General features: G+C 39.2%; 1 protein-coding gene across 3 annotated transcripts; it reads left to right on the top strand.

Moving 5' to 3' along the window:
• The first annotated feature begins 491 nt into the window (after positions 1-491).
• On the top strand, positions 492-23,960 carry Hmgcr (HMG coenzyme A reductase). Of its 3 annotated transcripts, none has more exons than XM_015171352.3 (6): positions 492-1,192; positions 20,039-20,585; positions 20,916-21,003; positions 21,062-21,637; positions 21,701-23,311; positions 23,402-23,960. In XM_015171352.3, exons 2-6 carry the CDS (start codon positions 20,168-20,170, stop codon positions 23,472-23,474), a joined length of 2,766 nt encoding a protein of 921 aa, XP_015026838.1. In that variant the 5' UTR covers positions 492-1,192; positions 20,039-20,167; the 3' UTR covers positions 23,475-23,960. The 3 variants fall into 3 exon arrangements, with proteins under 3 accessions (XP_015026838.1, XP_070063673.1, XP_070063672.1); XM_070207572.1 differs by lacking the exon at positions 492-1,192 and adding an exon at positions 19,702-19,720; XM_070207571.1 differs by lacking the exon at positions 492-1,192 and adding an exon at positions 19,836-19,960.
• Positions 23,961-24,007: the final 47 nt, after the last annotated feature.

Below are 24,007 nucleotides of genomic sequence, written 5' to 3' on the forward strand. Positions count from 1 at the left end.
GATTGACATCGAAAATTGCTTTAATTTAATATTGATTTAGAAATTATGTTATTTTGAAATTTAACATGCAAACTAGATCTGAAATGTCGTTTCTTACTTTATTAATGTTTCCAAACTAGGAACGATGTATCGAACAGCGTTTACTGCTAGAAATTGGCTGACAATTAGCAAAGACAAGAACCATTTAAGTGGCAACGCTAATAAAGCGGCTGTTGTTCACAGCAGTGGCAACGCTTAACCTTACTTTGTTATAAAAATAAACTGCCATATGTCAGCGGCTGATCAAGCTCAACTTTTAACTCATTAAATCAAATGCGCGCAGCTGATCTTTATATAACTTGCACTTAACTAATTAAAAAAAAATTATAGATCCCCCATTGGCGCAAACTGCACATTTTTAATGAGCGCAATTATTAACACCAAATGTTAATGAAATGCCACTGTTATGCTGGCTGTTAACAGTGAACAGCTGTTGACGACGTCGTGGGGAGTTCAGTTCAACGAGAACAGCTGAGCGTGAAAGTCGTGGTACACGGGAAAAAGATAGTCGCTTGGGCTTGCCAAAAGTTTATAAACGTGAACGAAAAAGGATACAACACGTCAGATTGTTTAAACGCAGCCGAACCGCAAGTTCTTCACACGCAGCTAGAGCAATAGCGTGCAAATCTTACAACAATTAACTATCGTGCGTGCAGCAACAACAACAAAGAGCCCGTATCTACAAAAAAAAAAAAAAGTAACACCCTGATTGTTTAAACAAAATAGAAAACGAAATCGTTCGCACTGGCAATATTGGCATGTTAATGATTGTGTGATTGTTATATAAATGTTAAATAATTTATTAAATAAATTGCACACACACGAACCATTATGTGGATTTGTTTGCAAAGTGGCCAAATAAACAAAACTAATACGCATCATACAACAGCCTTTGTGCTTTAAATACTAAATAGACGTGCTCCACTAAATACACTACAAAAAATTAAAAAAGGAATAAGTAACCAAGTGTGTGTGTGTGTGTGTGTTGCCATCGCCTCATCTGAAAGTGAAGCAAACGGCTTCATTTGCATTTCTTTAGTGCGTGACACCCATCAGATACAACACGCCAAAGCGTCGGCGACTCGTCACAGCAACAATATATATATATATATATATACATATATATATATATATCGAAAATAGCAAAAGCGAGGTTAGTTCTATTTATGTTTAGTTATAGATCGTGCTATGGTGGAACCTTATCAATTGCCTAATCATTGGCATTTCCCTGCTTTGGCTAGCCCGAAAATTATGCAACTGGCCACACTTGGGTCCAATTCAATTCCATCCAATTGGGTTGGGGTCACTCTTTCTCTCTCTTTCCCTCTTATCGGCGGGCTGGCACTTCTGTAAGCGGACGCCACATGTGCAACGCATGTTGCGCCCAACTGTCCCTTTTGGCCAGTGTAAGTGCATTTCCCCTGGGCACACTTGAAACACTCGAGGGCCCATTTCTATTGTGTGCCATTAAAACAAAAATTTTGTTTCGGAATGGCGCCGCGTACGCTGCTCGTATCCTGTTGCGCTGTTAACTTTTCCCATTTCCTGCAACTGTCGATGCTGCTCGAAAGTCGCCTCCGTTTTTCAAAATCAATGTCAGCAGCCGACTTCCTCGGCCTGACCCGTCCCGGCCTGGTCGGCGTTGCGTGTGCCCAACGAAACAAGCGAAATCTGGCGTAAACAGACGCACGGACAGACGGATCTGACTGCCTGACTGCCTGCCTGCATCACATTCAGTTTACAGTTATGTGAAGAGCGGCAATTTTAAAAATTCAAAAAATGAACAACAACAACAAAAAACACATTTTTACAAGTAAGAGTTTTGCTTTCACTCAGAGATCCACTTGAAAATACCCTGCACTGAAATTAAGTGAACTACATTATGATGTGCAATTTAATGTTTATATGTTAAGATGGACTATGTTATTTAAATATTTTTAAAATCATGTAATTAACAGAAATGCAAATTTAAAATTCTTATTGGTTTTTCTTCTGTTCCACCTACGGAACTAAAGTTCCAACTATCATTTGTCAAAAATTCCAAGTCATGGGAATTAACAATACGAATAATAAAGAGTTGAATTTACTGTGAAAGTACTTTTTTCATTACCAACAAAATACATTCCGAAAATATTAGGTGAGAGTTACAATTTCTAAATATAACATAAAACAAAGTAATTGAAAAAAAATCTTATTGTATTGTTCATAACAGGTTATTTTGTGTTAACATGTCAATTTCATGGCACATTAAATTACACCAAATTTTTACTGTTATTATTTTAACAGTTGCAATATGTTAAAGTCGTATGCTGTTTTTTTGAAATTATCAACAATCTATTTTAAATAGGCATACTAAGTGTTAAATTGCAGCTGCTTAGAGCAATTACCAGCATCTGCTTTATGAAAACTTGTCATAACCAATTTATGAATTATATAAGCCACTTGCACTAACTAAAGGGTATAAGAAATGACAAAACATGCCCAACATGCAATTTGCATTTTGTTATCCGTTGTCTGTTGTCTTTTGACTGTTGACTGCTCGCGTTTTTTCTTCTTCTTCTTCTTATGTTACACTGGCTATTAAAAGCAAAAGTGAAAAATTCCATAGAGCGGCAATTGTTGGTGGCATCAACTGGAACGGCAACGGCAGCAACAACAACAACAGCGAATGCAACTGTAACAGCAACAGCAACAACTCTGTCAAGTGCGTTGTCGCTTCCTACTCTTTGGGTGCGTTATGTGGCCAACCAACTGTATATACCTAAGTGCATACACATCTGTCTCTGTGTGTGTGTATGTGTGTGTCTGTCTGTGAGTCTGTGTGCAAGTGTGATTCAATTACAAGCCAATCCAGTCCAAGTTGCCGCATTGCTGAAGAGTTGTCTGTGCCAGGCCCAGGCCTCATTTCGATGCTTGCTGCTCGCCATATTGCCAAAGAGTTTCTCAGCCGCGGAGACTTGGCCAAAGTCAGGCTGCACGCCTCATAACTACACGCATACATGCATGCATGCGTATGCATGTGTGTGTGTGTGTATGTATTTACATTGATTCGAATTCCATCGACAGCGATTTCATAATCGGTTGCGCCGCTTCCCCCCGCTAAACTTATTTCTTGTTGTTGCTTCTTCAGCTGAGTTTTTTTCTTTTCTTTTATATGGCTTGGCATTTTATTTTTTATTTTTTTGTGAGTGTTTAGCTTTTGATTTTTTCGGGGCTTGAGCAACAACAACAATGGCAACACATACAACAACAACAACAACAACAAAAAAAAAGTTGTTTCAATGTTGGAAACTTTCTCCTCAACCACCTGCCAAAACCATGGAGCGCACGCAGCTGAGTGTGTGTGTGTGTGTGTGTGTGTGTGTGTGCGTGCGCTTAGTTGTATCCATTTGTCATGTTGCCGTGTTTGATATGCGCGCTATGCCCGCCAGTTGATTGCGCGATTAGCGAACCGCGCATTCAAAACGTGTGCGCGCGAATTTCAAACCGAACTCCAATTTCATAATATAGCCGCTGCGAATAGCTGCCAGCTGAGTCAAACTATGTGTGTATATGTGCTAATTGAATCGATTTCGAAGACACAACAAATCTCAAACACAATGCAGCTTCCTAGTCGAGCAGCTAGCTGAGACCAAGGCGAAGGCCAGCCTCTGGGCTGTGCCTGGGCCATAAAAACGCAGACAGCGAGCAGGCCTAGGCAAAATACACAGTGACAAAAAGTTGGCTATACATTATTTTGGCATTTGTTATTAAACCTATGGCGCTTATTGTCCGATCCCTATAAGATTTTCACTACATTAAAATTTTTGTAAATTCCAGCAAATAAATTATTTCGTCTATATAAACGCAAGTTCGAAAACATATCGGGTTGATATCGATTCTTATCGATAGATACAGTTTCTTTTATCGATAAATTGAAATGAATAGATTACAAGATTTTAGCTGTTGTCGGTCTCGAGGTTGACGTACCTATAGAAACAGTCAGAACAAAAAGAATATATACTACTTTATACAAATACCAAAAATTGATAAACACTTTTATTTATTTTCATTGGGCTCCAAAAATTGATTGGAATGCACATAAGATTTGTTTGCACTTCATAAATTGAATTTTACACTTTTAATTCAATTTGAATTCAAGCCCAGATTTTGTTTACTGTGCAGACGCATAAATATATGCATGTATGCATCGGCCAAATGGTTGGGTGGCCATAAAAAATATTGCAATTAAATTGATGTTCGATCAAATCAGTTCAATGGCAATGAAGCGCTTGACAGGCAAACCGCGCACTTAAATTGCCTTTGTAATGCAAATATGAAGAAGAGTGCGCCTGGCCTAAACACGTTTTAGCCATAAACATATTAAAGACAACGACGCCTCTGCAGCTTATGCAAATCTCTGATTAAAGCCAGCTTGCGGCCAGATAAGCGCGCGCCTCTTGGCGGCTTTTGCTCCAGCTACCCAAAAAAAAAAAAAAAGAGGTCGATTGCATTGGAAAACCAGTTGCTTCGAATGTTTGAGCGTTTTGACGGTTTTCATGTTCAGGGTTCATCAAGTGGCAATCGTTGTTGTTGTCGTTGTCAGCCATTTTTTATGCCATGCAATTGGCACTCGGAATTGCCGTTGACCGCCATGCATGCTGATGACTGTTAATGGTTTGGCTAACCTGGCCAAAAGCTATGTACCTCTGCCACACGGACGACAACGCAACATTCCGCGCCCAAAAGCAACAACAACAACAACAACAACAGCAAGCAGCAACTAAATGCAACTGAAAACGAGCGCGTTTTGATTTCTGTATTGGCATATGGCATAATCAAGTTTGCAGCTCAAGTGGCTTTTACTTCCTCGCAGCCCCTGGGCCATCCGCTAGACTGGGCCAGCACGCACCACTGAGCAGCAATCAGTGCCTCCCTGTAACCATCCCGCCCCTTGTCTAGTGGCTGCCAAGTTGTCTATGTCACATGCGTTTGGCTTATGTTTTTATTGCCAGCGTCGCGACGTCGCAGCGGCTCGTGTTGTTATTTGCATTGGCCAAACACCATTCGGCAGCGACGTCAGCGTGCACAGTGGGGCACAGTGGGGCAAAGCTGCGGAAAATGTAAATACATGCATACATATTTAATGTGTGTGTTGTTCAAGGCGTGCGCATATTAAATAGGTGCCATCAAATTTGTTATTTCTTTTGGTAATATAATTCTTGATTTAATAGCGAATGTTTTTAATTTAATATCGTAAATGTGTTTCTCTCTCTCTCTTTCTTTCTGTGTTACACAAAAATATATTCTATTATTAAAATAAGTGAGATGTTTTTATTTTTAAACTTAAATAGTGCCATATTAAAATTTCTTTCAAATATGAGCATATTTAAGTTCATAAATTTCATATTTAATTCCATTATTCCACGTATTAAAATTAAAGTGGAAAAATATTAAATGAAATTTTCACTTTTTTTTAATTATAATATTTTAATAAAATTATAATATTCAAATAAAAAAGTACCACAGTTAAAACAGTAAAACAGTTAATTTGAAAGCTTGAAATTCCAATACTTTTTCGAATTAATATTGTTTTCCATATTTTTTTTAAATGAAAGCATTCAACTCCCAGAGATATTACAAATATCAAGGATTAAAGAAACTTTTTTGAGATAAAGAAGTCCGCAAGTTGCCTTTGCTTTGTTTTCTCGATGAACCGATTTCCGTCTTACACTCTCGCTTTCAATTTGCCCTTTCAATTGCCCTTATGATTTTCGCCAGCATAAAATATAGTTATGAATCAGTGTCGTTGTTGAACCTGCCAAGTTAACGCAATGAGCGGCACAAATATTGAAATAGCCGCAAGATGGAAGATGGGAAAGGCTGCCACCGACGCTTGTCTCTTTATATAATTGTGTGCTGCTCTCTTGTAAAGTTCTATGCATAATTCTATCGTGTCTTGTTTTATGCATGTTCAGATTGTTTGTTTATCTATGTATGTGTATGTGTATGTGTATTTGTTTGCCCAGCTCTCAACGGGCGGCCTTTTCCCAAAAGGTCCAGCAAATATTGCACAAACGCATCGTGTTTGAACTACACTCGATGTGGAATTTGTTGTAGATGCGGCTACGGCGGCGGCTGGTGGCTTCTTCCGCCGATGTTGGTCTGGATGGCGAGTATTATGGCATATATATATATATACATATATGTAGTTATGTCTGTGCATAGACTCGCATTTGGTTGACCCTCACACGGGCTTTATAATCAAATTTCAAAGTCAAACAATTGTTGTTAGGCCTTGTCATAATAATGCCAATAAGTTACCAGGCGCATGGCAAAATTAAAAAGTCAATAAATAACAAATATATTTAGCAATCCATTTAGTTCTCTTTGCTTTGATTAAATTTATTTCCTAATGACACCAAGATTTTCCGGCATGCATTCGGCTGCCAACGAATGTTGTACAGATCAAAGTCTAAAAGATACAAAAGTATCTATGCATTGATAGATTACCGTTGGCATAAAAGCATTGAGTAATAAGAAAAAGGTTTTGTTACTCAATGGATTAGAAATAAGGAACTGTAAAAAAACATTCACATTAATGTGTAAAAGATACAAAAGTATCTCAGAGATAAATAAAAAAGGCAAGATAGAAATATATCTACATAGAAGTATAAAGTACATACACGATTAGCTGCCAATGGTTATTATACAGGCGAATCAATTTCGATATATACAAAGGTATCTTTTTGTACACAAAAGTATTTAACGATTGATGCATTAGGTTAAAATATTAGAGGTAATGTAATATAGAAAGCAGTAAACAAAAAATATATATATATGCACATATGTTATACAAAAATAAAAAAAAAAAAACAAATTAGATGCTATTAGATATTGCACAGATAAATCTGTTAAAGATATTCAAGTATCTATGTGGGGTAATGCTACAAAGTATCTATGCCCGAAAAAAATTGTGAGTTTTTTATAGCCCGCAACAAATGACTTAGTATAATATCTGAACACGTGCCAACTCGTGATACGTTTGGGCTGTACAGATGTATCTTAAAGATTTCAAAGAGTCGCTGTCAATTTATTGAAAAGATTTCGCGATTCTGGGAAAGATTCGTAGTTCTCTCAAATTCGCAAGAACTATGAATCACATGAATATATCTCTAGCATGGATCGATTGTTTATGGCTTTGGGAAAACTCTTGCACTTGATTTTGAAATCGTTTCTCGTCTGTTGGTTAACACTTTAAGTGTGTTCTCTGTCATAACCTAATCCTAGCCGGCCTTCAATCCGCCCACACATGCTGCACACACAGCAATCAATTTGTGTTCAGCCGGAGTGCGAGAGGGGTTCCGGATGTAGCCGGGCGTAGCTGAGCTCTGCTCGGGCCGTAATCCAGACGCAGCCATGCAGCCGTGTAATATGAATGTGATTGAAATTTGAAATTGCATCCGGCAAACAACAGAGACTCGATGGCGTTGTCGATGCCTCCCTTTAAATACCCTGCAAAGGCACGCGGAAAGGTCGTCTGGTTTGCTTGTTCTTGGTACACATATTTTACGTTCCGCAATTGTAAACAATTTGTTGAAAATTAATCAATTTGTACATTTTAGCGTGCATCGATTAATTTCGACAAATGTTAACAATTAGTAAATACAAATTATTGCATGCTTCGCTCAAATGCATATTGAAATTATTAATACAATATTTTATGATACGAGCTGCGTAAAAATATATTTAAAGAACAAAACTATGTTAATCAGTTTTTGATGTCATTGGACTTTATTACTATAAAGGCAAATACCTATTTTGTTGATGCTGCAAAACTATGCGAAAATGAGGCATACTTAAATCTATAAAATCTCAGGATTCCTCTTGAATCAATAAAAAACCTTTTTGTCTCACTCTGGAAATCAAGTATTAAATTTAGCAGTAAATATATTACTTTATGTGAATCTATTTTGACTTGTAGAAATTGAAATTTTATAAAAATTTTAATCAGCATATGCAATGCATTACAAAAATATAAAATTTTTATTTTAAGAAGTTTTTTTTTTAATTTTCTACGTATTTTTATATAATTTTTAAAGACGAATGAAAAATGTCTTTTTTAAATATGTTACTTATTCTCTTAAATAATAAATTCAATGAAAACAAATTGTTTTTTTTTTTTCATTAAAATTTGGAGTATAACGTATACGACCCACCTGAACTGATATTATTACAGGGTATCTCAGCAAAGCGCCAGTTGTCAAGTGTATGTTTTTTTTTTTTTTTTGTAGGCAGAATTAAAATTAAAATTTACGAAACTGAGGCTGACAGCAGAGCAGACAACTCGACAACTTTACGAGTCAGCGATGCCAATGATGATAATGTTAATCATAATAATGATGATTACGATGATAGGGCAATGATGATGAGTTTATGCATGACCGTGTGTGTGTGTGTAGGTAGTTAGCTGATGATTGGATGGGTAACCATGTGCGATTAGAAGGATGTTTAAATTGTTAGCAAGCCGAAACCAAACCGAGCTAACCGAGCATGAAGGCAGCTTTGGCTTTACTTGGCGTGATTGCAAAACGGCGCCAGAAGGTAAAGCTGAGCGCATCGCAACGCAACGCAACGCAACGGATCGCAAGCTGGTTCGAGTCCCCAAGGCGTGGCTCGGCTCGGTTGGCCACGCGTGCCGCATAAACCTTGGCAGAGCGCATTTTAATTATGGCTTAGTTAATAATAGCCTCAGATTGCTTAAATTGTTAACAAAGACTTTAAAACACTTGCATGTATCTGTCCCGGCCGTGTTAATGGCCAATTAAGCGGCGTTGCCGGCCAATTAGCAGCAGACCTGTTCAGACTATATAGACGCATAGTCGGAAGCCATTGTGCATGATGAATTCGCATGTTCGATTTGTATGCAACTATTTTACAACATTTCATTAACGAGTTCGATTCACGCGCCAAAAACCAACATTTTATCCACACGATGGGGGAATCGAACTATTTGGACAACTTTCAATACTCTACCCGAAAAAAGTCGTTTCGTCTGATTAATAATTTGAGCTGCGCAAACGAATTTATACATATTATATATCAAGTCTTATAGATCTATGTCAGATAACTGAGATAAAGAAGATATTCTAAACATTTTGTAAAGTGCATTCAAATAGGATATATACGACTTCATCTAGCTTAAATCCATCAAAAGTAGACTACTGAAAGATTTGCTTTGGAATCGAATTACTATATAGATCAATTATGGATCATATATACTTACATCAATTATATATAATAAATATTTGTTAGTTCTTGATAAACTTATCTTATTTGAGCTCCACTTAACCTTTTTGAGGATATTAAGCAAGTTTCTTTATCCTTGACAGATATTGATCCATAAAGAGTATGGATTTTTTGGACTTTCTTCGTAAACTGCATCTAGCTTAAATCCATACAAAATTATAGTATATAGACATTAAACAGGTTACTTTCATATGATTGCAGGCAACAAAATACCAACACGTAGCAATTGTTATTGTTTTTCTGGAAAAATTGCTTTCCATCACGCGCAATTAAAAGAAAATAAATGTTTACGTTTTTCTGATATTTACGCGATCAAAAGTGTTGCAAATCTGCGGCACTTATTTTGAGCAAAAATTTGCGTAATAAATACAATTAAAACATTTTGGTCTTTTTTTTCACATATGGAATTTATGATTTAATTATACGAATTTATTTATTATATCAGACTGGCAGAAAATACCAGACGAAATTTCATATTTTATTTCGTTTTTTTTTCGCTCGTTGCAAATCAGAAACAAGCTAAATTTTGCTATAAAAAATTTTGCCTCTTGCAGTCTATAGCCATTTTCCGAGCTTGAATTGAATTTTTGACAATTTCTTAATTTCTTTTAATTCCACATCGATTTCTGTCTCTTTTGTCAGACTCGATTTAAAACTGTTTCACACATCGTTTTGGCCTGGTTGCGTTTGGCAAGGGTAACAAAAAAAAAACCAAAAACAAAAAACTTTCTATTTCATTGCGATCGAGTTCCGGTTTTCGATATTCGTTAATGGCAGCGCATCTTGAGGCGTTTTTGTTAGCTCTTCGGCGATCTGAATCTGGGCAAATAAAGCCAAATCAATAAATGGTCAACGCATTTGGGTCAATGTCACAAAGCGCTCGTTGGGCCCAGCTTGAATCATAAAGATGACAGCCAAAATGATGATCATCAAGATGTTGATGATAATGATGTTGTGTTGATAATAAAGATATTTCGGTCTACGCCCAAACTGGAAACCATTAACATGATTTTTTTATGCGCTGCGCTTTGTTCTGTTTTGGCCAACATTGAGCTAAGGGCTTAACTTGATGCCTTTTAATTGGAAACGTAAGCCTTGTGGCGACGCACAAATCTTTTGATGTGAGATGAACCATCCACAAAGTTTTAACAATGTGCACAATTTGCATACATGTTCAGTTAAACACGTGTGCGTGTGTGTGTGTGTGTGTGTGTGTTTGGGCCTTGGTCTCTGTCTCGGTCGAGGAGGCTTTCAGTTTCAAAAGTTTTTCCTGGCATGCCGCTTTGATTGCATACAAATTAGCGTTATTCGCATTTTTGGTAGAAAGTAAAACTGTTTTTATTGAATTTATTTATTTGGCCGCTGCCGGCGACAACTTTTACTTTTTTCTGAAACTTGTAAATTACACAGATACTCGTCGCAAAAGAAGATAAAAATACACCCAAAAAAAAAATACCTTTTTTTTGTTGCTCTAAACGAGTCGACTCGACTTTTAGCTACGCTGCTCACATTTCCATCTGTCCACTTGAGCATAAAAAGCAAGTGAGTTAATAGTTTTTGACAGTAGATATATTACTTCTTATATTATCACTTCTCTCTCTCTCTTCAAATTTTACAAAAGATATTGTATTTTCTACTCAATTCTTTCCAATGTTTCTAGCACTCTTCTCTGTTCAGAGCTACATTTTGCAAGACTTCTACATAAAAGAAAGAGTGCCAATTGGGTGATAAGAAAGCGTTTAGCCTGTAAGATAGAATTACGACACAAAAACGAGAGCACATCACAAAAACTATCTATTAAATGCTTTGCTATTTGCGAACTGTGTTCTAAGCTTTATCTTATCTTAAGTATAGCCAAACCATCCGCAGGTTGCAAAAATTAGAAACCCCCAATAAATATAGTCTAAAATTGCCAACCATTAATAATACCTATCCAATATATAATATATATACTATAGCTACATACTATACCAAATAGCTCAAGAACTTTTCTGTGATTTGAGCTAGTTTTCAAGCCTCTTTGTTCAGTTTACTCAATGGACAACACATTAAACCAATTCCACACGCAGTCTATAACAACCTCTTTGCCCATGCAAGCGCTACAGGGTATACAAAAACAGTTTGTTTCGACAATTATTATTATTTGACTTGTTAAATGTCTGCATTAATCTTCTTTTCAATCACGTTTAAAGCGTCCCAAACTGAGCCAGTTGTCGAGACATTTTATTTGATATTATTTTTCAGCTGTAGTCGACCGAGTCGAGTGCCATTAATTAGATAGATATTTTAACTGGCCAAGTGGCTAACTTAGTGGGGGAAAGCTAAAAAGAAGAGTTTCAATAATGCTCGACAAGTTCCAGTTTATACGGTCGATTTGTTGTATTGGACTTATCATGAAAACATGCTCTCTAATTAACATTTTGGTGGCATTGACATTGTTAACTATCTAACAATACGAGCTAACATCAATTTTCCAATTTATCTGAACAAAAGTGGAGCAAACGTACATGAAAATAGAACAACTTTCCTATCGCAATCGCATTTACCGCTATCGCAATGCATTTATTTATATGGGTATATCGATCTTTATATATGGCTATCTATCTATTCACAAACAATTTGATATTGCAACACACCCAAAATGTTTGTCAATTCATTTTTTATTTATCCCTCGTGGCGCTAAAGTCCATCAAAAATAACTGATGTTATTTATATATATGTGTGTGTGTGTGTGTGTGTATATGAATTTTCCCATTGGCCGATGGCAATAAAAATTGCTGCCTTATCAGCTAGCAACAAATAAATTAAACAAAAAACATCTGCATGACTAATGTCTTGATGTCGTCGTGGCCGATTTGAACTTTAGCATCAACGACAAGAATCTCTGTCTTCTATCTGAAAAGATTTTCAGAAATCATTTTGAAATATCTTCGACATCAGCTATAAATTGTCAGAGCGCTGCGTTAAACCTAAATTATTCGGCATTTTTAGATATAAGCCAATAAAACTTTTATTTGTACATTTCGAGAGATCAATCGAAAAGCAAGTTTTGTGCCAGGCTTAATAAAATTATATATGATTCCTGTAATGCTTTCTCAAGATTGTAAGTATGTCCTGCTGATCAACTTTATGTTTTAATTGTCTCTGCTTTTTCGAGAAATTTATGGCATTAACAATGAATTTATATGTATATGTAAAAAGTATTCTAAATTGATTATCATTAAAGGTGAATAGATTTTTGGTTAATTTCTGAATGCGACGTCTTGACTGAGATTGGATCTAGAGGAGATTATTTTATTATTTTGAATCAATTCAAGATAAAAATGTTTATTGTTTTTCTACAAAATATTGTTCAAGCAGTTAACAGTCGGTTTTTTATTAAAGCACTTGTCAATAAAAATTAACATTTTTAAGTGCTTCCCAGTCTTTGGCAAGTGTTTAAAATGCTCAGACACGAAATATTTGGAGCCCGCTTCCTTGAATTATGCGCGCACATAACTGCCACGCCCACTCTGCTTAGATCGAGCTTTTTAATGAAATTTAAACAATATGTGTATAAAACACTTAAGCACATGATTTTCGGCATGGGAAACTAATTTCCTCTATGCAATTTTTTGATTGTTGATTTTTCGGTTTTGCTTGTATTTGGCGCATGATTCGAAATTTCTTGGCAATAAACAAAATTAAAAATTTGACCAGAAACCTGTATAACTATAATTAGCAGCCATAACTCAAACGTTTGGAGAATTCCAGTAAAGTCAACATGATCGAAACTAATGCCAAACAAATTGTGAAATCGAATCAAAACAAAGGCAAAATCAAAACAAATCATTTGAGGCGTTAATTGCTACAAATTTCGTTTGACCTTTGCACTGAATTTGATTTTGATTTTGATGTTGAATTTTCTGGAAAAGTGTCGGCTAAAAATAATTTGCGAAATGCAAACTAAACCACATTTCCCATTAGGGAAATTTCCGGGGAAATACTTTTTATTTGGGCACAAATATTTTGCGTGCTTTTCATTAACTTTGCCAACTGATGAGCCATATTTGAATGCGTTCGAACGCAATTAACAGACTAATGTTAATTGACAATAATCATTTTTGACCAAAAAAACAAAAGAATGGAAAATTTTTGCGAAAGCCAATAAATGCCATCTAGTGGCACGTTCCCAGATGAGTCATCGGATGCTTTCCTGGTAGCTTGACAAACGCAATTTACGATTAATTCGAGAAGCACTTGTTGCATTTTAATTGGACGCAGGGAAAGCCTACAAAAGGCTGTAATTTTCTCAGAATTTTGAGCAACCAAATTGCGGCCATATACATACAGTATGTCAATAAAGTGTTTTTACTAACAAAAAAAAACTAATTTTTTGGGTTTAGTTGAAAATAAATGTACCTAAAAGTGAGAATTTTTTTTCAATTATAATTTATTTCGATTCTATATTTCTCCTAGAACTTAATGGCAAAAAGAATTGTTAAATAACATTACCCAAACATTTTATAAAATTAAAAAACTAAAAACATTCACATTTTATGCTGTCAATAAAGTGTTTTTACAGCTACGGTAAATTGTTTTGCCGTTCTCTTTTGGGTGATCCCGTTAGATTTGGGCCCATGCGTTTTGGCTTCTCTTGTGTCTTCGACTTTTCTTGTCATTTTCTATTGCAATTTATAACGTTTTGCTTTAATTTTATGAAAAATAAAATGCCAGGAAAAAGAACAACTTTTGAAGTCGCTCAGCTGGTGTATTATAACCATCAGATGGGACGTCAAGTCTCGGAACTGGCTGATATGTTTAATTTATCAAAAGCAACGATATACAACATATTAAACAGAGCCAATAAGGAAGATAGGCTAGAGGCAAAGCCAGTATGTGGTCGACCCTGCAAAATTTCTGACAGAGATAAGCGAAAAATTCTGAGAAAAATTGAGAAAAATCCACAAATTTCGCTTAGGGATATTGCTCAGGAGTTCAAGGAAGAAAGTGGTGTTGATGTGTCACATGAAACTGTCCGAAAATTACTGAATTCCAATGACTACACATCACGAGTTGCCAGGAAAAAACCTCTACTATCGGCGGCGAATATTTTGAAGCGGCTATCGTTCGCTCAAGTCCATGTAAATAGTTCGAACGATTTTTGGAGTAACGTCATATTCTGTGACGAAAGCAAGATGATGCTATTCTACAACGATGGGCCATCCAGAGTCTGGAGAAAGCCACTAACAGCGTTGGAAAACCGCAATATTATTCCAACCGTTAAATTCGGAAAACTATCAGTGATGGTGTGGGGGTGTATTTCGAGCAAGGGTGTAGGAGATTTGACCTTCATTGAGAATACCATGGATGCTAGACAATATCTGAGCATTTTACAGACACATCTCGTCAGTAGTGCACAGAAATTTGGATTCTATGAGGACAATAAGCCAATTTTTAAATTTTACCAGGACAATGACCCGAAGCATAAAGCTCATATGGTAAGAGTTTGGCTGTTGTACAACTGTGGAAAGGTGTTAGACACTCCACCACAAAGTCCAGATATGAATCCAATAGAAAATGTGTGGTCATATTTGAAAAAAAAAGTCGCAAAGCGGAGTCCAAAATCAAAAACTGATTTAAAAGCTGCTGTACTGGAAGAATGGCAGAAGATTCCAGAAACATACATACAAAACCTTATTGTTTCAATGAAACGGCGATTGCAGGCTGTATGTGACGCTAATGGCAGCCACACAAAGTATTAAAAAAAAATATTCCTGTTTTTTTAACATTGTTATTTAGTAATAAAGTTTCGTGTAAAAACACTTTATTGACAGCATAAAATTTGAATGTTTTTAGTTTTTTAATTTTATAAAATGTTTGGGTAATGTTATTTAACAATTCTTTTTGCCATTAAGTTCTAGGAAAAATATAGAATCGAAATAAATTAGAATTGAAAAAAAATTCTCACTTTTAGGTACATTTATTTTCAACTAAACCCAAAAAATTAGTTTTTTTTCGTTAGTCAAAACACTTTATTGACATACTGTACATACACATTCGTGTACACATAAACATGCCCAAGCAAAAAGTAAAACAATGGTCCTCCAATTGGACTCTGGTCCGTGGAACTGTTCTTTTTTGGGCGCTTTGTTTCTGTTAAGTATTTTTTTTTTCTTTTGTTTGGCGAGTTTCTCTTTTTTTTGGCTAAATTCTATTGCGCGCACCCTCTGGCCAACAGCCTACTAATCTCTCTCTTGCTCTCCCTCTCTCTTCCCCTCGCACTCGCCTGCCGCGGGCTGCTTTCGTAAGGTTGAGGTCGAGCGCAACATCCGTTTGGCGAGTGCTTTTCAAATGTAAACGAAAAAGCATGCAAAACAATGCAAAGCACACGCACACTAACACACACACACACGCACAGGAGAACGTCAGCACGGCTCACAACACTGTTTTTGATTCTCCATCCAGCTCCCTCCCATTGGGAGCATCGCTAAATTTAACATTTCGCCATTGAATAAGTTTATCTATTTAGCTGTACTTTGTTTTGCAGCAGCCCAGCGGCGCCTTCGGCGAACTATTGTTATTGTTATGGTTATAGCTGTTGCTTCTTTTCGTTTTCTCATTTGCCATACCAAAAATAAACATTTCTTTGAAAATGGGAAATATTTTTGAATAGGCATTTTGCAATGATCATTCGTAATGCCAGGCACTTTACACTTAACACTTAACACCAACTTCATGCACTTTATAGGCAGCAACAACAACATAAACTATACCAAACAATAATTTATAATTTTTGTTTTCATTTGCTTGTCGGTTCCACTATTGCAAATTTTGTATTTTATCAGCATCATCATCATCATCATCATCGTGATCAGCATCATCATCATTCTCATCAGCTCAATTATCTAAAATGAGTTTCAAGGCAGGAAGTTGAAATTGGACAATTTAATTTTATAGTTCCTCTCATTGACTGGCTATTGTAAAAAGAAAGAATAAAGACTTTAGTCGAGTTCATAGGGTCATGATAAGGTTAAGCTCTTATCCTCCAGTTAATTTTGAATTGTGTCCCTAGCCTCATGTTAAGTAAAAGCTGCTACTCGTTTTCACTGAATTGAATATTTAACGGACTTATTAAAAAAAGGAAACAAGAACAAAGACTTTAGTCGAGTTCATAGGGTCATGACAAGGTTAAGCTCTTATCCTCCAGTTAATTTTGAATTGTGTCCCTAACCTCATGTTAAGTAAAAGCTGCTACTCGTTTTCACTGAATTGAATATTGAACGGACTTATCGAAAAAATAAAACAAGAATGATGACTTAAGTCGAGGTTTTAGGGTCATGAATAAATTAAACTCTTATCCTCCAGTTAATTTTGATTTGTGTTCCCATCCTCCTGTTAAGAAATATTTAACGGACTTGCAAATAAAATAAAATATAATTAATATACACGTTATTGGAAGATAAAAACACGCCCATTAAGAGCTTGGCATAAGACAAAATAAATATAGATATATGACATAAAATATATATTATTCAGTTGTTAAGTTTGACATCAGCTCGGTTGGCTGAATATCGACAGCGAGTCGATGGCTTTGAATACAAAACGAAAGATTCCAATCATTTTGACCGTATGTAAATATTTGATCTGTTTGGCGTACGTGCTGTTTTCATAACGAATGCCCAGCCTATTTGTTAAAGCATTGCGAATTCTACTGAAAATGTTGATTAGCCGAAAGAAAAAAAAACCCCAAAGATTTGTCAGTGAAGGGCATGTCCAATATAATTCAAACATACGAAAAATGGGTCTTTCGTAATGCCCATTATTAATGTTAAGTGCAAGAGACTAAAAGGCTTAGATAGTATGTTAACCATTTATCATTCTTCAATTAATTAAAAAAAAAAGGTTAATTTAATTGCATTCATAATTCACAAAAATTGCTTTGCAAATAAAGCCGTACTTGAGAATCCCAAGTTCTCTACACAATTATTTGCCGGAGTGAGAAACGTTTTCTAATTTTAAAACCAATTAATTTCATTTGAATTTTTGTTTCTAGAGCCTTTAGTTCTTGAAACAATTAAGAAATACATAACAATACAGCATTGTTAACTGGCTTCTAATAAGTACTCAGATATTTCTACAAGGTTATGTTATTTGTATTACCTGATTTTTGGTTCAATGAATGAATTACATCAGAGTATTGCTTAACTCCAATGCATTAGCTGATAGAGTTATCTTCTAACTAGATTTATCCTTATTGGATTTATTCCTGACAATATCTCGCCTGTTCAAAGCTCATCTTTACATAACTTTGTATCTGCCCCAAAAAGTTTATTTATTTTTATTTCCTGAACCAGTTAAGGCGCTTATCCAAAATCTTAAGAAATATTTGATGTGGCTCGAGTTAGGATTAAGCGTTCCTTTGGGAACTGATTCGTTTAAAAAGGTCAAATAAAGGAACAGGTGAATCCGGGTGCGAGCCATGCTTGATTCGGTTTGAAGACATGCACTTAACTTATAAGCAGCACCAAGGTTATCCATTAAAATATTTAAGCCCGACAATTGTAATTGGCACCCGGAAACCTTTTGTCTATAATCCTCTGCCCAAGTGATTTAAGCAATAAGTCAATTTATCTGTAGATAAATCGCAATATTTAACGGTTTCCTTTTTCCTTTAATACGATTTATATACGGCTGTCTTTTCAGTGGTAATTCATGCTTTAATGTAATTAAATATGTTTTATTTTGCGATCAGTTCCTTCTGATCTCGGAGCGGTTCACCTTTGTGTTGTCTTGATCTTGATCTACACTTTCATCCCTGGCCTTTGAGGCTGTTTCTGTTTCTGTTTCTGTTTGTTTGCCTGACTTTAGCCATAAAACTGAAATCCATTCAAGTAGCTGAAAATAGCAGCCGACAATTACATTGATTTTCATTTTAGCCGCATAGTAAAAAAAATTACTCAAAAAAAAAAAAAAGAACCGCATGAGCTCATTGTTTATGCCCAGCACTTTTTACGATCGCCCCAGCTTTAGACCCCCCATTCACCCCCCCCCCCCCCCTCCCCCCTGCAATAACGCCCACATGCTGCCATGTCTATATATTTATTACAAATGCATCTGCACAGTTATATATAAACAGCGGATCGAGCCGGCTGCAGCAATGCTTTATGGTCACAGGCTTCGGATTACACAAGCCAGAAACATGGCTTGCTCCTCGGGCGCCGTATTTTATGGAAAGTACAAAACATTTTTTATGCCCGGCATACGATAAGCAACGGCACTTGGAGCAGAATCTCGTCTCGCATAACTCAGACGCAGACGCAGACAGACTTTCAATATTTATGGCGCCTGCCCAGGATGCTTGTCTATGCCGGGCACGTTGCGCGCGATCGTTTACCGAGATTTGTGCCAAGTGCCAAGTGCCAAGTGGCGAGCAAATCGCCTTAGTGGCTTAATTAAGCCGGCCAGCTGCCGCCCAGCCTCAGGCGTAGGCATGCGGATGTGGGCGCCGCCCTGGCTGACGCCATCAATCAGTGGGCAGTCGGTGGGCGAAAGGTAGACGCAAAGGAAAAGGCGTATAAGGCAAAGCTTACGCACAACGCCTGTTCAAGGACGCGATCAAATCCGCTTAATACAATAAACAGAGCAAACGAGTTATACCCTGCTCCTAAGCCATAAAGGGCGTACGAAGGGCGTGGCAACATATATCTCAATTAACTCGCAGTAGCTAGTGTTTAGCCATGTTAAACTGATCATTATGTTACTTAACATGAATGTTAATAAAAGTAGGTAATTCTCTTAAACGTCTGTTAGTATCTAAAGTTGAGTTATGCTAAATTGATATAAATATAACTTAACGTGACTGTTATAAAAAATGGGTAATTCTTTTAAGCGTCTATTAGATAGTGAGTTACTAACAAAGTATAGTAAAATCTGATTGAAAATGTCACTTTTTGCTAAAATTTAAAAACATTTAAATACTATATGCAATGACGAACATATCAACTTTATAAGTCGTCCTGCTTATTGTCCATAACACTTATGTTAACATATGTCGTTAACAGCGCGACATATAGAAAGCAGAAGCTGGGAAAATTCGCTTACTGTCAGGCTCATACCAACTCTAACATTAATCTGTTTAGTTAGAGCACGTCATATTTGCCTATTGTGTCTTTATATAAGTTTTGATATTACCTTCGAATCACAAAGATTGCAATATTGTTGCCCACTTGCTCAAGGACAAGCATTTAACAGTGGTCTGTTAAGGCGTTATAACATTCCTGTTAACAACATGACAACTTTAAAGTGCTGGCAGCCTTTTAAACATTTTTATACTCCGACGCTTGTCCGACAAAAGGTTTGCCAAAAATCCAAACTCCTGCCGCCGTGCACAGCCTGTGCAGGATATCTTATGGTTGTGCGACCTATTTATTATGTGTTTTTTTTTTTTTGTGTTCGTTTTGCAACATTATTCGCTGGGGCCAATCGGCTTTGGGGTCGTTGTTATCGCATTGGGGCGGGAGAAAAAGAGACGAAACGTGTCAACAGCAATCGATGAAATGTTGTTGTTTTAGTTTTGTTTTGTTATAATTTGTTGCTCTCGCTTGATGTCTGGCTGAGAGGCGACTCAAAGCGCAACGCTTATGTGGCGCAGGCAAGTTGATTGGCCTGCGTCCACTTTGCCTTGGCCCAATCCAACTAACTGTCGCTGCGTCTTGTCTTCTCTTTGCAGCGCGTGGACGCAGTTGCTCAATAGTGCCAGCTGCCTGCCGGAGAGTTTGGGCCATTGAGCAGCGTGGTGCTGGGCAAGTCAAGCACAGAGGAGCACTGGACGAGCTTACTGAACCAAGCGGCCGTAAAGATGATTGGACGTTTATTTCGCGCCCACGGCGAGTTCTGTGCCTCGCATCCCTGGGAGGTGATTGTCGCCCTGCTCACCATCACAGCCTGCATGCTGACCATCGACAAGAACACCAGCCTGGACGGATCCAATGGTCTTAGCAGCGCCAGTGCCACAGCAGCTTCAGCAGCTGCTGCTGCTGCTGCAAACAGTGCCGGAGCGTCGTCTGGAGCAGGCGGCGCGCCACCCCCGATCATTGCCAGCGCAACATCGAGCCGCCACCGGCCCTGCCACGGCTGGAGTCAATCCTGCGATGGCCTCGAGGCCGAGTACAATGCCGCCGATGTGATTCTGATGACCATTGTGCGCTGCACCGCGGTGCTCTACTGTTACTATCAGTTCTGCAGCCTGCACAGGCTCGGCTCCAAATATGTGCTAGGTAAGTGCGTGTGTCTAGGCCGGAGATTGCGTCATCCCTGTGAGATTATGCGACGCGTGTGTTGACACAAGCGATTAGCTTCTAGCTGAAGAATATGCTCTTTGTTTGCGCTCGGCCAAAACTATTTGGAGGTGTTTGGCCAACATTTTAGCTGCCTCTTTCGGGCGGGCGGGCTGTCGGGCTGTCGGTCGGTTCGTCCAAATGGCATTTCTCACGCGGTCTCTAAATGAAACGACCTCTGTTGCTAATTGGACTTGGCGAACCCAGCTCCAGCTCGTGCTCAGCTTCAAGTGCGCCGCTCTCCTGACTGTTTGCTTTTTCTGTTTGCAGGCATCGCCGGGCTATTTACGGTCTTCTCCAGCTTCATATTCACCACAGCCATAATTAAGTTTCTCGGCAGCGATATATCGGATCTAAAGTGAGTAAACCCCACTTGAATGTAACTAATTTATTAACCCTATTCCAATTGCTTGTAGGGATGCACTTTTCTTTCTGCTGCTGGTCATTGATCTGTCCAACTCGGGGCGGCTGGCACAGCTGGCGCTTTCGGGCCACAGCCAGGCGGAGGTTACACAGAACATAGCACGTGGCTTGGAGCTGCTGGGTCCGACCATATCGCTGGACACCATTGTCGAGGCTTTGCTGGTGGGCGTGGGCACGCTGTCGGGCGTGCAGCGTCTCGAGGTGCTCTGCATGTTTGCAGTGCTCTCGGTGCTGGTCAACTATGTGGTCTTTATGACCTTCTATCCCGCCTGCCTTTCGCTCATATTCGATCTGTCGCGCAATGGCGTAGACATGTCCATGGTGCGGGAACGCGCCAAGGGCTCGCTGTTGCTCAAATCGCTGACCGAGGAGGAGCAGAAGGCCAATCCAGTGCTGCAGCGCGTCAAGCTGATCATGACCACCGGCCTGATGATTGTGCATATCTACAGTCGAGTCGTCTTCACCAGCAGCGATTACGATGCGGTCGACAAGACGCTCTCGCCCACGCTAAATCTAAATGTGAACAACAATCGCACGGAGTCGGGCGAAATAACCGACATCATAATCAAGTATGTAGTCCGCATGGAAATAGCGTCAAAGCTCTTGGCTGACCTCTACTCAAATTTTTGCAGATGGCTGACGATGAGCGCGGATCACATAGTCATCTCTATTGTCCTGATTGCCCTGGTAGTTAAGTTCATCTGCTTCGACAATCGCGATCCGCTGCAGAATCAGCTGCGGCAGCCAACCACTGCGAAGGCGTCGCAGACCACGCCTCTGGAGGAAGAGCAGCCAAAGCAGCTCCCAACTTACATGCAGCTCGCAGCACCTCGCACGCCGCTGTTCAGCATCGAGGAGCATAACTCGAAAAATGCAGCCACACAGACGGAGCTGGTGACCGTGCGTCAGCGTCTGGCACCGCCAGCACGCCCGCCACGGCCACTGCAGGAATGCCTGAAGGTGCTGAATGCCATCGACGAGGCCGACGGCATTAACGGCGCCAGCCTGTTGACCGACGAGGAAATCATTGCCATTGTCAATGCTGGCGGGGCGCATTGCCCGCTCTACAAGATTGAGTCCGTGCTGGAGGATGCAGAGCGTGGCATACGCATTCGGCGCCAGATAATAGCCGCACGTGCCAAGATGCCGATGTCACGTCTGGAAGTGCTGCCCTATGAGCATTTCGACTATCGCAAAGTGATGAACGCCTGCTGCGAGAATGTCCTAGGCTATGTGCCCATACCCGTGGGCTATGCGGGCCCACTGTTGCTGGATGGCGAGAGCTACTATGTGCCCATGGCAACCACTGAGGGTGCTTTGGTGGCCTCCACGAATCGCGGCTGCAAGGCGCTGTCTGTGCGTGGCGTACGCTCCGTCGTGGAAGATGTGGGCATGACGCGTGCACCTTGTGTACGTTTTCCCAGCGTCGCTCGCGCCTCCGAGGCCAAAAAGTGGATCGAAAGCGAGGAGAACTACAAGCTTGTGAAAACCGAGTTTGACTCGACGTCGAGATTTGGTCGCTTGAAGGAATGCCACATTGCCATGGATGGTCCGCAGCTGTATATACGCTTCGTGGCGCTCACGGGCGATGCCATGGGCATGAACATGGTGTCCAAGGGCGCAGAGATGGCCCTGCGCTGCATCAAGCGTCAATTTCCCGACATGCAAATCATTTCGCTGAGCGGCAACTTCTGTTGCGACAAAAAGCCCGCAGCCATCAACTGGATCAAGGGCCGTGGCAAACGAGTTGTCGCCGAGTGTACCATACCGGCAGCCACACTGCGTTCGGTGCTGAAAACGGACGCCAAAACGCTGGTCGAATGCAACAAGCTGAAGAACATGTCCGGCAGTGCCATGGCCGGCAGCATCGGTGGCAACAATGCACATGCAGCTAATATGGTGACCGCTGTATTTCTGGCTACCGGCCAGGATCCCGCTCAGAATGTCACATCCAGTAATTGCTCCACGGCCATGGAGTGCTGGCCTGAAAACGATGAGGATTTGTATATGACCTGCACCATGCCCTCGCTGGAGGTGGGCACCGTGGGCGGCGGCACTGGTCTGCCCGGCCAGGGTGCTTGCCTTGACATGCTGGGCGTGCGTGGCGCACATGCCACGCAGCCGGGTGACAATGCCAAGAAACTGGCACAAATTGTCTGCGCCACTGTCATGGCCGGTGAGCTGAGCCTGATGGCAGCGCTGGTCAACAGCGATCTAGTCAAGAGTCACATGCGCCATAATCGGTAAGTGCAAGCCAAGCAATGTTCGGCGCTCGTTTTGCACGATATCATCAATTTTTTTTTGTTTTATTTCTGTTGTCATTTCACTTTTAGGTCATCCATTGCCGTGAGCAGCGCCAACAATCCGCTCAACGTGACCGTCTCCAGTTGCAGCACAATCAGCTAGAACTGACGCCGCATTCACCTCCTGTACATAGGCGTTCGCTCGGTTCGATGTAGGCGGCGCTCAAGTTAAAATTCTTTTGTTTAAACGAATGCTTATTGAATTAATTATTGTAATTATAATAATTGTAATTAATCCAATTGGCCAGGCCAAGCAGCAGCAGCAGCAGCAGCAGCAGCATTAAGCAATTGTTCAAAGCCAAAGCCTTTTGTGTGCGTATGCGATTGATTTGTTGTAATTGTTAAAAACTAGTTTCAAGTATAACGCAGCCTGGGATTCGTTGTTGTTGCAATTTCCATTTAGTTTATACGAATGCCTATATATATATATATATATCTATATATCAATTGATGTGTGTGTACGATAATGAGCCTATTTTTTCTACAAACGTATTTCTAGTGCAAGCGCAAAACTTGTAAAAAGTATTCCTTAAGCGAATTAGTTTTAGTGACTAAGATTTAAAAGAAAAAAGGGTGTTGTTTTTTTTTTTAATAGAACAGACAGATTGCGAAGCGGAATGCAAATGAAAGATTAAA

This window comes from Drosophila virilis, chromosome 2 (assembly GCF_030788295.1).
Source record: "Drosophila virilis strain 15010-1051.87 chromosome 2, Dvir_AGI_RSII-ME, whole genome shotgun sequence".
NCBI classification, from domain to species: Eukaryota; Metazoa; Arthropoda; class Insecta; order Diptera; family Drosophilidae; genus Drosophila; species Drosophila virilis.